At 41.9% G+C, this 15259-nt stretch overlaps 1 protein-coding gene across 1 annotated transcript in view; it reads left to right on the forward strand.

Annotated features, from left to right (window-relative positions):
* Nucleotides 1–371: 371 nt before the first annotated feature.
* Nucleotides 372–15259, forward strand: part of KLF13 (Kruppel like factor 13) — a 36050-nt gene continuing 21162 nt past the window's right edge. The window contains exon 1 of the mRNA XM_040601012.1: nt 372–1360. Within this exon, the coding sequence (XP_040456946.1) occupies nt 820–1360 (541 nt within the window). The 5' untranslated portion in view covers nt 372–819. The remainder of the gene's footprint in view (nt 1361–15259) is intronic.

The raw sequence follows: 15259 nt of genomic DNA on the forward strand, positions 1-15259 counted from the left end.
GGGCCCCGATGCGGCACGCCCCGAATCGTTAACACCCGTCGGGGGCAGCGGCCTGCGAGAGGGGCAGGGAAGGCGCTTCACGCTCGCACAGCCGCCGGCCGGGGCAGGCTGCGGGCGCTTTCCCGCGGGCGGAGGGGTCGGCGTCCGCCGCTCTGCGCGCTGCGGCCCTGCGGCCCTGCGACTGGGGTGGCTGCGGGGGGCGGAGGGTGCCGCACGCTCCCGCGGCGGGTGGCGTGGCCGCGCGGCGCCCCCCCGCCAGCCAATCGGCCGCTTCCTTTCAGTTGCGGGCGGCGGGCCCGGCCCTGCCCGCGCGCCGCCGAGCTCCCGGCCCCGCGCGCCGCCAACCTGATGGGCGCAGGATGTGGCTTCGCGGTGACGTCAGGCCCAGATGTTTGTCCAGGCCACGCCCCCGCAGGGGTCCGGGCGACTCCGAGGAGCGATAACGGGGAAAGCTTATTCTACTGTCACAACGCAATGGAAGGGCTGGGGAAACCGCATCTTGATCTTATTGCGTTCTCGAAAGAACAGCATTAATTCATACTCCAGACAACCAGCTGCCAGTGCCCAGGATCTGTCTGCTCTTTTTTTTCTCATCCATTGGACTTCCAACGCTTTTTTGATTTAGAGACGAGCTGGGTGTTATCGTCACGAACAAAGTCTGGTTTTGATGGCTGCTAAATCAGCCTTTACTTCTACAAAGAGATCCTAAGAAATAAGAGAGGAAAAAGTCTGCTCACACAATCTTTTTAGAAAGGGAAAGAGCAGTGTTGTGGGTTTTTTTCCCTCTTCTGTTTGGATTTCTTTATAAACTTACGAAAAATGGCAACAGCAGCATATGTGGATCATTTTGCAGCAGAGTGCCTTGTTTCTATGTCCAGTCGTGCTGTTATCCATAGTCCCAAAGGAGAGCCTGATCCTCAACCTGATGCAGCAATACCTCCTTCATCGAATGGAGAAGATAAGCGGGAAGTCAGAGAAACTGGGAAAGACAATGGATCATCGTTACTTGTGGTAGCTAGCATTTTAGCTGATCTCAACCAGCATGTCCCAAACTCACCCGCTCTAAGGATGGAAAAATCAGAAACCTTTGATATCACAGAACAAATACACATTTCTATTGCTCCTAAGGAGTTTGGGGAAGAAAGTGTGTCTTCGGCTGGTAAGCGTGGAGGAGGAAGAGCAGCCACACCTACTAGCCTGGCTGCAGTAACTGAGCCAAGTCCCAGACAAAAGAACAAACGCATGAGAAGCTGGACTGACCCTGGATCACCCCAGAAAAAGCACAAATGCCACTATGTGGGGTGTGAAAAAGTTTATGGCAAATCTTCCCATCTTAAAGCTCATCTAAGGACCCACACAGGTTAGTTACAAACCAGCCAGAGATTTATTTGTTACAGCTTGGTAATTAAAATGAATGTTGAAAAAACCAAAACCAAACAAACTTGTATTTGGCCACCATTATGGTTTCATCCCTCAGAACTCAAGCTCGGGAAAACCAAACAACAACAACAAACAAACAAACAAAAAAACCTCTGGGAATAAACCCTTACTGGGCATAGATTCACAGTTAACCTTGCCCTTTTTTCATTACTTAATGTCACAGGGAACAGTGTGTGGGTCGTCTGTGTGGATTGTACCAAGCTGTAATTTTTAGCTGCTAGCCTTCTTGTTCGGTGTGTCTTCTACTTCCCTTTCCAATGCTTCTTACCCTCCCCCGTTTACTTTTTTCCTACCCCTTGCTCCCATCACTACCTTTATACCAGCTTATCACTTTCCATGCAAGCATCAATGCTCTTGAAATTTTAAAATTAAATGTTCTAGAGGCACCTGAATGACTGTGTGTCTGTTTCTTTCTTTAGCAGACACTTGTGTGAAAGCTAGAGTAGGCAGGAAAGGCAGATGAGAGGCTGAACATGAGTCACAAGGAGACATTTGTTGAAAGTGTTGAGAGAGGGGGACATGGGCGGTCTCAAAAAAGCTTCTGGCAGCTGGGTAAAACCTAGTTCAAAACAAAAAAAACCATTTGGATGGAAGCACTAACTTGTTCTGAGCAGTGTTCTTGGTGAAGACTTACCTGGCCACTTTTTTTGTTGCTATTATAATTTATGAGATCCACTTCGTGTGTGTGTGTGTGTGTGTGTGTGTGTAAGTCTTGCAAGCACTATGAAGGTTATGCACTGAAAATATTAGGAGGGCCATCTTGAAATAGGCCCTGTGACTTTCCAGACCTTGCGCCTCTGCCTGGTGCTGGGGAACAGGATGGCTTCCAGTCAGACAGGGAGCACCAAAAACTGAGGAGACTGATCTCAGCTGAGGGCAGTGATCATAGCACATATGGCTGAGGCACCATACCGACTAGAGCGTGATTGTGCAAGCTGTTCCAGTGAGTAATTTCAGACAACAAATTAGTTCACGAAGATCTACGGTCAGTTCACTTTTAAAGAGCATTAAGAAAAAGATCCTCAGCACTAACTGTGACTCAGTGACTCTTGAACAGTTTCAGCTCAGAGGTGGCAGCCTCACCCACACAGGCCATACCTTCAGTGCACCTTTAGCTTTTCCTGTTGCCTTCCTGAGAGCAACAGCCCTTCTATATTGAGGGCATGTTTTGCTCTCTGTGGGAGAGAAGAAAGCCCTATCAAGTCTGAGCATATGGATGGACAATTCCCTGTGCTGCACAGCCAAAGGAACAGCGTGTTCCTGGCACCCCAGACAGCCTGCCCTGCTTTGCACGGTGTAACTGCTTTTTGCCTCCTTGGGAGTTATGCAGAAAGGGTGCTTCCACTTGGCTTGCAGGGAATTGTCACCATTAATTTTCAGTTCTTTTCCTTTCTTATTTCTGGCATTTGCCGTTGTCCTAACAGTTAAAGATAAATTTAGCAATGTTTTTGGGCTCTCAAACCAACTAGAGACCACGAAGGGGAACTCCTGTCCCTGATCGAGAGAGGAGGGCTGGGCATGCCCGCCCTGCGGGGAGAGGAGAGGGAGGGCAGGGCCGGTGGGGAGTGTCGCTCCGGGCTGCCGGCTCAGCCGAGTCATTCGGGGACGCTGGCTTGCCTCCAAGTTCTCTGGGTTTTTTTCTCCACCCCCCTCTTTTTTTTTTTAACTCTTCATTTCCTGTATTGTTTCCAGGTCTGTACGGCTTAATTGGTTATTGCTGTAGCTGATGGCACTGAGAGAAGAGAGCCTGTGCGTGTCTGTGAGAGCTAGAGGAAAAGCAGGGAAGGGACTGGTTTTGCCCTCGGAGTGGCAGGACCCTCGGGGACTGCAGCTTCTTTTGTTTTCTTGTGTCTCCAGTGTCCGTGTGGGAAGCTTTAAACAAAGCTGCCAAGCTTCCCTCCTCACTGGCAACTGGTCTGTCTCTGTTTGGATTGGGTTTTAAACAGGCTTGAATGCCTTTTACTCCTCTTGCAGAATGCTTTCTAAGGTGTTTGATTTTTTTTCTTTCTTTAAAAGAAATTGTGACAGGCTTGAGAAAAGTTTATATGACGCTAGGAGTTAAGCTAACAGAACAAGCAGTGACTTCCAGGACTGGCAAATATTTGTTTTTACAAAACACATAATAGGTTTTACTGATTTAGAACAAGGGGTTTGGGTCTCCTCTGGTTTCCGGTGGTCCTGAACTACTTAAGCAACATGTACACATCAGTCTGCCCATCTGTCAAATGGATAGGGTGGTGGCCATCCACCTCACCAAGCAGTGGTGAAAGTACACAGGCAAGGTGTTTAAAGAGCTACCCTAGTAACTCCCAAACCTGTTTACTAAGAAACAATCAAAACCTTCTGCTATGGAGTGGAAATTCTTCCATGTGCTGTATGACTAGATGAGCTGGTATTTAGGGGTGAACTGAAGGCTAAGAACAGTACTGCAGGCTAGAAGATACTGATGATAGTGCTAGAGATATTTGAATAGTGCAGTTTATGACCTGCTTTAGAAACTTGCTTGTCCTTGTCTGCTACTGTGCTCAGAAACTAAAGGCTTTGCTCTTCATGCCTGGAGGAAGGATAGCCTAGATCATTGAGCTTATGGTGTGGCAAAGAGATAGAGCCTTCCAAGTACTGTTGGGTCAAATCCAGCCCACATTGGTAGGGACTGAAAGCTAGTACTATTTTCAGCTGTTTGGTGCCCCATGTGAAATCCTCATAGTTAGCACCAGATTTCAGTGCCTAAATGTCCAAAGCAAAAACCATACTGCAGAGGATGCCAATTATCCTGCTTAAAGCAGAAGATGGAATAGCCAAGGAAGCAGCATCTGCCTTTTGTCCTTAGGCCCTTGCTCTGAGTACAGGGTTTTAGAATGAAGTTCTCTGTTAGAACATAATGTGCTAGAGCAATCCACAGTCCCTTGTGTTTGGTACACTAGCGGTTAAGCTATCTCAGCCTTATGAATGCTTCATCTTTATTAAATTGACAAACCCTCGAACCAGGCAGAAAACATTAGTCACCAAAATCCTTGCTGTTCTCTCCACCAGCTTTCAAACCCTTCCCCTCCCCCTACATTTCTTTTCAAATGTTTATGTTTTCCACCCTACTCTCTCACTAGATGTCCTGGAGTTCAACGTGATCATCAGCCACAAAGCCCTTGAAGTTTTAATGTTTACCAGAAGGTTGTATTTAGTGTCAGTGGGTAGATGTCAAGTCCAGATTCTTTTCCACTGAGGTTCCCATGGTCCTCAGAAGCTGTGTTGTGATCCACAGATGCAGTACCCTGTTTGTCCCAAGCTATATTGATCCCACTGATACAAAAATTTCACTGGCACACCAGTTTTAAAAATTCTCTCCACTCCTGAGAAAATTCCTAAACAGAAAGGACTTTCAGAAAATCAGATAAACCATTTACATGACAAAGTTCTCCTTCCTGTAAGCAGGTTTTTGGCACAGGGTCACTAGGAAGGTTTGGAAATTCTCTGGAGTCACTGGGAACCAGTTTGTCTCTTGTGATGCAGCAGTGGGAGGAGAGAGATGGCTATTAGGCTCTGCACTATCTACAGGCTACAACCTCATAAAGCATTGTCCAGGAGCACTGTGTTCTGAGAGGCTGTAGAGAGCCACAGCATACTGCATTATACTGTGTGATTTACATGTAGAGAAAAACTGACTGGATTTCAGACAGGGATCACAAGAATCCTATGTATTGCAGCCCCCCAAATCACTGTGACCTCTCAAGCCATCTTCATTAGCATGCCATTATGAATGCAGAGAAACCTTAATTCCATTGAAATGTCCTTCTAAACTTACTGGTTCTAGTGACTAGGTAGTACCTCATAATGCAGAGATGGCTTGTTGATCATCAGAACTAAATGTGTTTGCACAAATTAGCGTAAACTAAGGAGGTGTGGGTACCAGTCTCAGTCTGGACTCTTAACTATGAGAGTCTTGCACTGAAACAAACTTGGGGCCCAGGTGGCTTAACGGTGGCTCCTCTACTATTGTTAAACTAGCTGACTTCTTTATGGCTGTTGGGACACAGGAAGAAGGGAAGACCATCCTAATTATCTTACCCTTCTTCCTAGATGTCAGGTTAGGAATCATCCAAGAGAAAGCAGTCAAGACCTTTGACCTCTAGCTGGGAGAGCTTGGACAGCTATCTGTTCAGCCTACTTAACCATGCATTTATGAAGGATATGTTACTTCATATCTGTTTTTCTTTTCAGTCTAACCCTTATTCATGAAATATTAGCTGAATTTAAATAGGTAGAAAAGACTGACTCCTTTCCATTCACTTTAAGGAATTTTCCATTTCTTTACATTAAATTTTTATAATAACTTTTTTGAGGACAACACTAAAGAACCATATGAGAAAAGTTAGTTTTTAACTTATGTACCCTCTTTCCCCCCTCAATTACTATGTCTTGTTTCCCTAAGCAAAATTTTTCTGATTACTTTGTAACTGAAGTATGTGAAGATTGAGAAATTCATAATGTATTTGTCATTTGAAAGCAATCCGAGAAATAAAGCAATCAGACTTCACTGTGACAAGTGTGACAACAGCGTAACAATTAGTCTGGTCAAACTGGAGTAGCATTAGGCCTCTGTTTAGGCTGGTAAAGTGGCCTTTGTATAGAGTACACATAGTAAGTTTTAAACAGGAGGTGGTTTTCACTTTCAGTTCTAGTACATCTAATTTGCTCTGACTACATTAATTAAAAACACAGTGATAAAGCACAACTTCTTTGAAGTTGGTCTGAATCAAGATGCTACCTATGTGCATGTGAAGAAACTGATTAACCAATGTAATCAAAAGCAAGAAGCAAGTTTATGTATCAGTGAAAAAGTTTCTCTTCCTTTTTACCACCTGGCAATTACCAGAAATGTAGCTGGTTAGCTAAAAAATGTGGACTAGACGTGGCTCTGGTTTCCTTTAGCTTGCCTGTAGGCACACAGTGATTCTACGTGCATGTGGCGAGCAGGCAGTGTTTGTGAAGACGCAAGCCTTCACAGGAGAAGATTAGGAGAGGAGAAACTTAATCTAATGCCTTCCATGCCACTCGAGGGAGCAGAGGAAAACAGGGCTGCACACTGCTCTTGTGCAGGGCAGGAAGAAATGAGTGGGTACCATTAGTTCAGTCCATCCTCTGAGTTGCCAGCTGGGCTGCTCTGGATGCCGGGACTGAATGGGAAGCTGCACTCCCTCTGAACAGGATGCCAGAGGAAACTGGAAAGGCCTTTCCCCAGTGCTGATTTCTCACAGGGAAGGGGACAGAGCTTGGCCCTCTGCATGTTTGCTTGTCAGTTTCAGCTTTAGTGGCTGGGCCTCCTGTTTTTGACTTCTTGTGTTAGAAGTTAGGAACAGCTAGCTGGCTCTGTGTACCTAACTCACTATCATTAGCATACAGTCAGACTGTCGCAAAGCTCCAGTGTGCCTCTGGGCTGCTGTATCCCATAATGCTCTTCTGCTGCCTTCCCCCTCCTCTCTTTGCGGAGTGCATCAAAATCTTTTCTGTAAGGTTTTTCTCTGAGGTGGGCTAAAACGATAGCTTCAGGACAGCTTCAAAGCCAGCCTCATGAAACAGTTGTCTGTCCAGCCTGAGCCATAAGCATTCTTTCTCAGTGTTAAATAGTTCAGCAACCTGCTCCTGCATTTTTCTGAAAACTGATGGTCTTACATGTCTTTTAATAAGCCTGTATTTTTAAAAACAATACAAAACTGCAAAGCATTGTTTTAGTTCGCTCTGAAAGAGCTCTGCAATTTCTTTCTTACTTCCTCTAAGAAAGTTTTAACATATTAAAAAAAAGTCAGCTGAAAACATAGAACAACTTCATTTACAGCCCTGCCTAAGTCCTCACCCTAACATGCAATTCCAAAGAATGAAGTTCTTACCTAAAAATACTGATCCTAAGCCTGCATCAAACTATGTTCACTGAAGATAACAAGCAGCATATATGCTGTATGTCTCTTTTTGTCAAAATCTTTGAAATAAGCACAGGGCATACATTTCTTAAAAGAATAAGCAAGTTTTAAAACTTACCTTTTTCAAAAGGAATTGAAATCAGGAAGAAAGGCAGAAGAACTACCCTTACTCACTCCTTTTACCTGACTGGTTCAGGACTGAATAATAGGATTCAGTTAATTCAGCTGCAAAAGAGTTGGGTTTAGATTGGTTGCATGGAGAATCCTGATGGCTGACAACTGTATTTACCACACTTGAGCAGTATTAGCTGCTAGAGAGAATTACATCTACAGGTTTTTCTTCCCTTCCTTTCACTCCTTTTTCTCCCCAGTCTTTATGGAGATATTAATAATGCAGAAGTCACAGAAATGAAGGTTCTGATAATAATTAACAGAGCTTAGGCATTGTAGCTAAAAAGCCATTAAAGCAAAGTGTATTTACCATTGTCATAACTGTGATGGAGAGAGGGTCTACTACAAAGGAGACTATTTTCTTTTTCCTTCTTCACCATTGTCTTTGAAACAGGTGCAATCAGCATAGTTAATATTCTCTCTCCATAATTTCCCTCCGCTTGTCCCCTGTTTGCTTTTCCTGAGTGAAGGAAGAGGAAGATATAAAAGACAGGTGAGTGTTGCATTGAATCTGAGGAGACACACATGGTTGTGTCATACTGAAACACTCCATAAACGGGGGGGTGGGGCGAGGCGACATGCAGAAAGAAGAATCAATTTGTGACTTCCACAATTCTTCGGAAATCACATTTTCTAAGACCAAGACAGTTACTGAGACAAGTCTAGCTCAGGCAGTGAGTTGCCAGCCTGTGCAACCTGTGCTCAACTGAAGTTGAGCAGAGGGTAATTAACTGAAAATATCCCAATTAGAGTATTGCTGTTCCAGTCAACATCATTTACAGAATACAGTGTTGAGGAACTGCTTTGCTGCAGGGTGAAAGCTTTGTTTATCTGGTGGACAATCAGAAACTTCACAGAATTCTCTTTCCACAAACTATCTTCCTTTTAGCATGGAAGTGACACTTGGGCCCAGTGGAATGAGATCTGTTAATACTGGAAGTGGTGTGGATGGATCACCTTCCAGTAGTTTTCTTCATCCTAGACACCTGTAGCAGCACTTTCCTTCTCAACAGCAAGACCTAAGTCTTACAGATAGACTGGAGTAAACCAGCAAACAATTTTTTTAATGAATGAATGATTGCAATTGATAGCTGTGTTTGTATTAGAAATTAATCACAGCCTTATGGAAAAAGTGTTCTGAATGATCTGTATACGATTCTTCTGCCGTAGCACATACTTCTCTGCAGGACACTGGAAAGTATTTGTTTGTGACATGAGTTGTGCATAAACAAACCTTTCACTAAACTGGAGCTCTTTATGAAACAAACGCACAATTGGATTTCATCTGAAAAGAAGGCACCTTTAACCATTTAAAATACAACTGTTGCATTGTGTTATTGTCTGGCTGAACAGGGTTATGGCACATCCCAGAGCAGGAACCTGGAACTTGTTTATATTGGACATGTGGTTTCTAGTTCTGTTTTATAAGTTAAGCATGTTCCAACTTCCCCCCTGCCCCCTTCCAATCTTGGATCAGCTGTTTGGAAGTCAGTGCTGACAGAGCCAAAAAAATACTCTGCTGTTCAAATGCAGGACAACCTTTGAAGGGTCCTTTCTGTAGAATTTCTATAGGTATACTTTCTTCTCCTTTGTTACCCCCTTGGCTTTTATTAGGTAGATTCACATGGGCAGTGAGATCATTATCTTGCTGTGTTCAGTTTAACAATAGCTAGACAATGTGGGTTATTTAAGTGCAGGCACTGAAGTCAGACACACATATCCTGTATTTTTCAGGTCTTGCAGATTCAGCAGATCTTATAGGGCCTCCACTTAATATAAAAGTTTTTAAAAGTTCAGAGCGCCACTGTTCAGTTACTGGTAGAAAAATGACAGAAGCTTTTTTGCAGCCCTAACATAAAAAGTATTTACTAACCAGGAATTTGGCACGAGTCAAATGGAATTAAAGTTAGCATATCCTTAAATGACCTCTAGTGCAAGAAAAAGGTTTTCTGTAATCAGTTACAGTACTTTTGTAGTGCTCTCAGGAATTATAGGCAAAATATTTGTGACTGGGTGTCTGTTGACGTTGCAGTCAATGAATCAATAAACTGTCTTAGATTTATTGCGCACTATATTTCTACCAGACTGCTCTCTATTAATTGGTTATGTTATATGAGTTTTTGGACTAGAAGCACCTGAAAAATTCACATGAGCGTGCATTGTGTTGCTGCTACATGTTTTGTGGCTTTCTGTCTATTTTGGTCCTGGAGCCAGCTGGAATATCCCCAGACAGCAAATACACAAGCAGAATGGGTATGCTGGTCATGTAGCCTTTGCTGCCTGCCTTCAACAGTAGCTTTTAAAACTGGTCAAGGAGAGAGGCAGAAATGCTAACCACTTAGTTCCAGGGTAAGACCATCCGAGTACAGAAGCCTAAAAGGATGTATTGAGCTTTTTAAAGTAAAGAGCTGTCAGTATTTCCACTAGAGTAACTTACTGAGAATCAGCTGAGAAGGGTTAGAACATGACAGCCTAGTCCATCTTCAGGTGTTTCCTGCAAAAATTTGCTGAAATGGTGAGCTGTTTGTTAGTAGATCAGAGAAATATTTGTTTTGCGATTTGGAGATAAATAAATGAAATTACATTGGTAGAAATTTACATACTAGACTGAGGCTTTATAGATTCTTGCAAAACCTCACTGTGCGTATGGGCCTTTCCTGCATTCTTAATCTCGTGGTTTAGGATCCTGCTATAACAAATATGAACAGGGATGCTGCTAAAATTTCACTGAACCACAGACTAATTCTTGTTATGTATTGTAGGAGTTTACTGAATTTAAATTTGCAATTCCTTTTAAGTGCCAGCAGAAGGAATGCAGACTAGCATTAATGTGATTGCTTTGGCAGTTTTTGATTGTTGTAGTGATGGATATATTTTCCAAGACCAAGGTGAATTGTATGCAGCTTTCTTATGCATGTGTGTGAAACTCTTAATAGAGCAGTGAAAGCCCCTCTTAACTCAATAGAAATTTCCGTTTGGTGTTATCTGTGTCCATACAAGCAGTGCCAATAGAATGTTGGCAGATGGCTAGTCTTATTGTATAATATATCCAGGGTGTATTTGCAAAGTATGTTTTTTAAATTCTCTGAACACAGCCAGAACAAAACTGAATTTCTTAGATACCCCAAAAGATTACATCTCTGGATTTGCATACATACTTTTTTTTCTCCTTTGTCCAGAGCTGTACAGTATTTGGCCCTTCCGTTTCCCCCAACTTTCATCATTCTTGGAAACAACTGAATTCTCGCTAACTTTTTAGAAATAGTCTTTCTCAGATTGGCAACATGTGCAACATCTTCTAGCTTAAAAAAAAATGTAAAAGCAAACAACCAGAAAAGCGAATGCTTTGGGATTTATAGATACCCCTAAATAGTATTAGCATAAATACACCTATAAGAAATGGATTTAAAAGCTCATTTTTTCAAGAAACAGCTGAAAAGATGTAGAATTTGGTCATGGGACAAAGTAATTCTGTATCATGGGTTTAATAGATGCTATGGTGTGGATTTAATGAATCAGTTTTACTTTAAACTGTATGATAGGAGAGGTTAAGACTATCTTCAGTAAATCACCTACCCCTTGTCTTCAAAAAAAGTAATGTCAGTATCCCTAATAAGGTAACGTGTTATTTTTTAAGCACAGAATTTTGTGTTTTATTTGGAAAGAAGCACTTCCTCTCCCCACCACCTGCACATATAGTAAGCATTGCATTGATAATATACATAAACATGGTTTTGCATACAATTAAAGATCACTTATGGTGAACCCTAACTCTGATTCTGTCCCTCCTTCATGTGCTGGTGAAGCTTTGAGGGGGGAATAGTGCTGCTGCGGCTAAGCAGATTAACTCAGCATTGCTCTAACAGTGGGACGTGTGGCCTGGAGGGAGGAGGATTCTCCCTGTCCCCACCATCTCCAGCTCTTAGCTGCTCTGCAGAAGAGCTGTTACTGTTGAAAACGAGTTTTCAAGTGGCAGACAGGTATGATAGCTGCCAGAGTTTGCGGAGGGCCTGAAACAGTAACTTTAAGAGGAGAAATGTCTCAATTCATAACAGTGAGTTTTAACAGATGCTACTGAAGGTATTTTAGAGGTTTGGCATGCATCTATGGCATTCAGAGCCATTGCTTTCCAGTCAGCTTCATCTATAGTGCAGCTCCCACGTAATCTGCAAACTCTAAAGTCTAGAGAACAACTGAAAACTGATGTTTACACCATAAAAATATGTTTAAAACTGTTAAACTGCACCCATGTATTGTAACTCCTATAATCCTGATATGCTGATTTATGAAAGACCCGTAGAAGCACAGATATGCTAGTGGGAGCATAACTGAACATTGTTGGAAGCCAGTTCTATTCACAATTCATTCGATTCTGGTTATATTCCATAGCTTTCGGAACATCTCACCTGCAAGTAGGTTCAGTTATCACACAAGTTTGGGGCAATTACTCATTCTTAAAGACTCTTCTACTATTTTTCTATGTTTTCCTTCAGCTTGAGTGAGTTTTGTTGTGTTCGCATTGCCTTTCAGTCTGTTGGTCAGTATCATTGTTGGCACCATCTCACTGACCAACTCAAAAATTATTTAAGCCAGCACCTCTTGGAGCTTGGAGTTTAAATGTAGAAGTCTAACTGCTGGGGAGCTATTTTAATTGGCTGGTCTCGCTGGTAGCTTTCAGAGGATGAGATGGTTGGGCAGGTTACAGTGTCATCTTTGCTGTACTCACTGAAGTAAGCAAATATTATACAACAGCTAGCACAAATGCGTTACCATGAACCTTGTCCCAGACTTTTAGAACTGGGAAACATATGGGTCAAATATCCATAGAAACATGACTGTCAGATACCTTGTACTGTCTAAGATGGTAATTTACAAAACTCTCATCATATAATGCAAAGACAAAGCTGTATTGAGAAACAGCTTTTAAACACTGCTTATGAAAGTACAGATGTTCAGCACCAGCATCTTCTAAGCAAAGTTTCAGGCAGTCCCCAAAGGGGTGTTCTTTTTTTAAAAAAGCAAAAAACAACAGAACATTTTGTCATTCTGTTTCTTACTTTAGCTTCAGTGTATGGAACTGACCATGTTTCTGGCAAGCAATATGGACTAAGCAAACATATTCTCTGCAACTGTAAACTCTCATCTGACTCATACCACAAGATCCTAGATGGTGAAGGGCTATTAATTTTTAGATAGTTTTTTTGCTAACATTACTTACTGGTGAAAAGCCATGTAGAACTCACCTGTTTTCTCTGCATTTCTGCATCTTTCATTTTTGAGCAATGTTGCCTCTGGAGAAAACAGTAGCACTGGCCTTACCGAACCAGAATCATCTCTGTAATGACTGACTATTTTAAACCTACACCTTTCACATGATACTTCCTTTTCTCTTTTCTGTAATTTAAAAAGATTGTTTAATAGGCTGCTGTTAATTTCTTGAAATTTTAGGGCTCTGTAACATAAAAAAAAAAAAGTAATAGTTCAGCTCTTTCACCGTGCTTGACAGGATAATAAGGATTTGAGTGCTTTCCTCACTTTTAACGCCAAACTTCCCAGTGAAAACATCCTTCTCTTCTTTTGTCCTTATCTTGACTGGTGTTTTTGTAGACTGTTTACAAGAACATAATTCAATTTTTGTAAGTGATAAATGACTCCCTTTTGAATGTATAAATCACTAGATTATTTTTTGTCACTAAGGCAAAATTAAAAAGTTTTATTTTTTGTCATTAAGAATATAATAGGTTACAAAAAAGGTCTGAGATAATGCTGTCTGGCTGGTGTTTTGCTTTTGTACCAATACCCTGCTTTGTGCTGCTAAGGTTAGCACTTGTGGGTGAGTTACGGACTAATTATTTTGTAAAAGCATGACACCTGTGCTAACTTCTGTGCATATGTTTGTTTAAAGCTTCTTTCTGTGAGCCAACTGGTCTTGTGTATAGCGTACCCTTGGACACATCCAAGTTACACTTTACAATTCTGAATTATACATATACACTGTAAACTGGATATGACCACTGTTATTGGCAAGAGACTCAAACTCATTTGGTTTTCTCAACTAAGTAGTTGTAAAAAGGCTGTAACATTCTGATGGGTGCTCTGCAAGTTTTGTGTTATTTCCTTTATGAAAAAGTGATAGTGCTAGCACGCTTTTCACTGAGTACTTGTTGAAGCTTCAAGGACAAACCCACTAACAACAGTAACTTCTACTGCACAACTGTTTTTCACTTGGAAATCAGACCACCTTTGGGGTTTTTAATACCTATGGTGTGGGTTTTTTTAATATATAAAGCAGTCCTAAGTTCCTAAGTCAAGCTTGTGTTTGACTCTTTTGATTATAAAACACAGCTACAGCTCCTTACCATCCGTACAGAACTCCACAGACACAGCAGTAGTCAAGGCATAATCAACTCTAATCCTGTCAGCTTTTGTGTTACTTTCAGCGTGGATGTTCCTTGTGTCCAGTTCCTTCTCCCATATATTAAGGAAAGGGAACAGGCCCTATCTGTGAGTGGTGAATTTATTCTTTTAACAGCATTTACAGCCTTGAGTAATAGAACAAAGGGATTACACTGGAAAGGTGATTTACGAATGTGCATCTAGCATTGTGTATACAACTTTACAGTGCTGAGGTTATGTGTCTTCTGCAAAAAATGGTAAACACCTCTGTGTGTGCAGTGTAACGATGTATCATTTTTCCTAAGACTATTGATTTACTCTGACTCGTCCAATGTTCACAAAAACGCTAAACTTAAGGTGTAAAAGCTTTTCAAAAGGAAGTAGAAACAAGTTTCAAAGAATTGGCTGAAATCCAAGGTCAAAGTACTTTGTGCACCACATCTTTTGTAGAAATAATGAAGGGTCCTGTTTGGCACTGTCAAGCGGTGACACCTGTAGTCAGATCAATCATCTCAATTCCCCAAAGCTAAGTCGGGATACAACACAACTCATGAAGTTGCAATTCCTGTTTTCTTTGGTTTTATTTACAGTCAGTCTGTTGTAACAGAACCTCCTGATTACTCGAGTTTATGAACCTTGCAACTCTGAATACTGCAGTTCTGGAATCCCAGCCCGAGACCCCTCTTGCCTGCCAGAGTTGCGCTCAGCAGGAGCTAGGAATATGGATGGGAAGTCAGCTTCAATTAATTTTGTACTTTCCTAGATTTAGAACTAGGTTGACCAAGAGTCCAAATGAAAAGAACAGGTGGGAATTTCAATGATCTTTTTCAAAGTAAAAATTATGTCCTCTGCATAGGGTTTTGGAGGTAGCCTGCAGACTTGCATGTCAGGGATATCTTTTAGAATTTCACAGTAATAGTTTAAAATAATGTGCATTTCCTATTAGATTTCACAGAACTTTTCTGTTACAGGAAGCTTCTCCTGAAAAATCTTTGGCTACAGTAAAATCCTGTATTTTGCAGAGTATTTAGTTAGCCACTCTGCTTTGGACATGCAAAGTGTGGTCAACTGATTTCCTACGTACGCAAGGGATAGGTGCACCACCTCAAAAAGCTAGAAGGGCCAGCAGTTTCCTCACCTCAGCCAAAAGAAAAGGCCTATTAGAGAGCAGAGTAGCTCATTTCATAAATGAAGTATAGCAGAGCATGAATAATTGTTCCTGAGGCACTTGTAATTTATGTTTTGGCAAGTAACAGGGATCTTTCTACTACAACTTCTCTACCTTTACGGCAGCTACATTTTCACATGGTATTTATGACCTGGAGAATTCAGAATCTCTG

Source organism: Falco naumanni, chromosome 7, assembly GCF_017639655.2.
Source record: "Falco naumanni isolate bFalNau1 chromosome 7, bFalNau1.pat, whole genome shotgun sequence".
In the NCBI taxonomy this organism is placed as follows: domain Eukaryota; kingdom Metazoa; phylum Chordata; class Aves; order Falconiformes; family Falconidae; genus Falco; species Falco naumanni.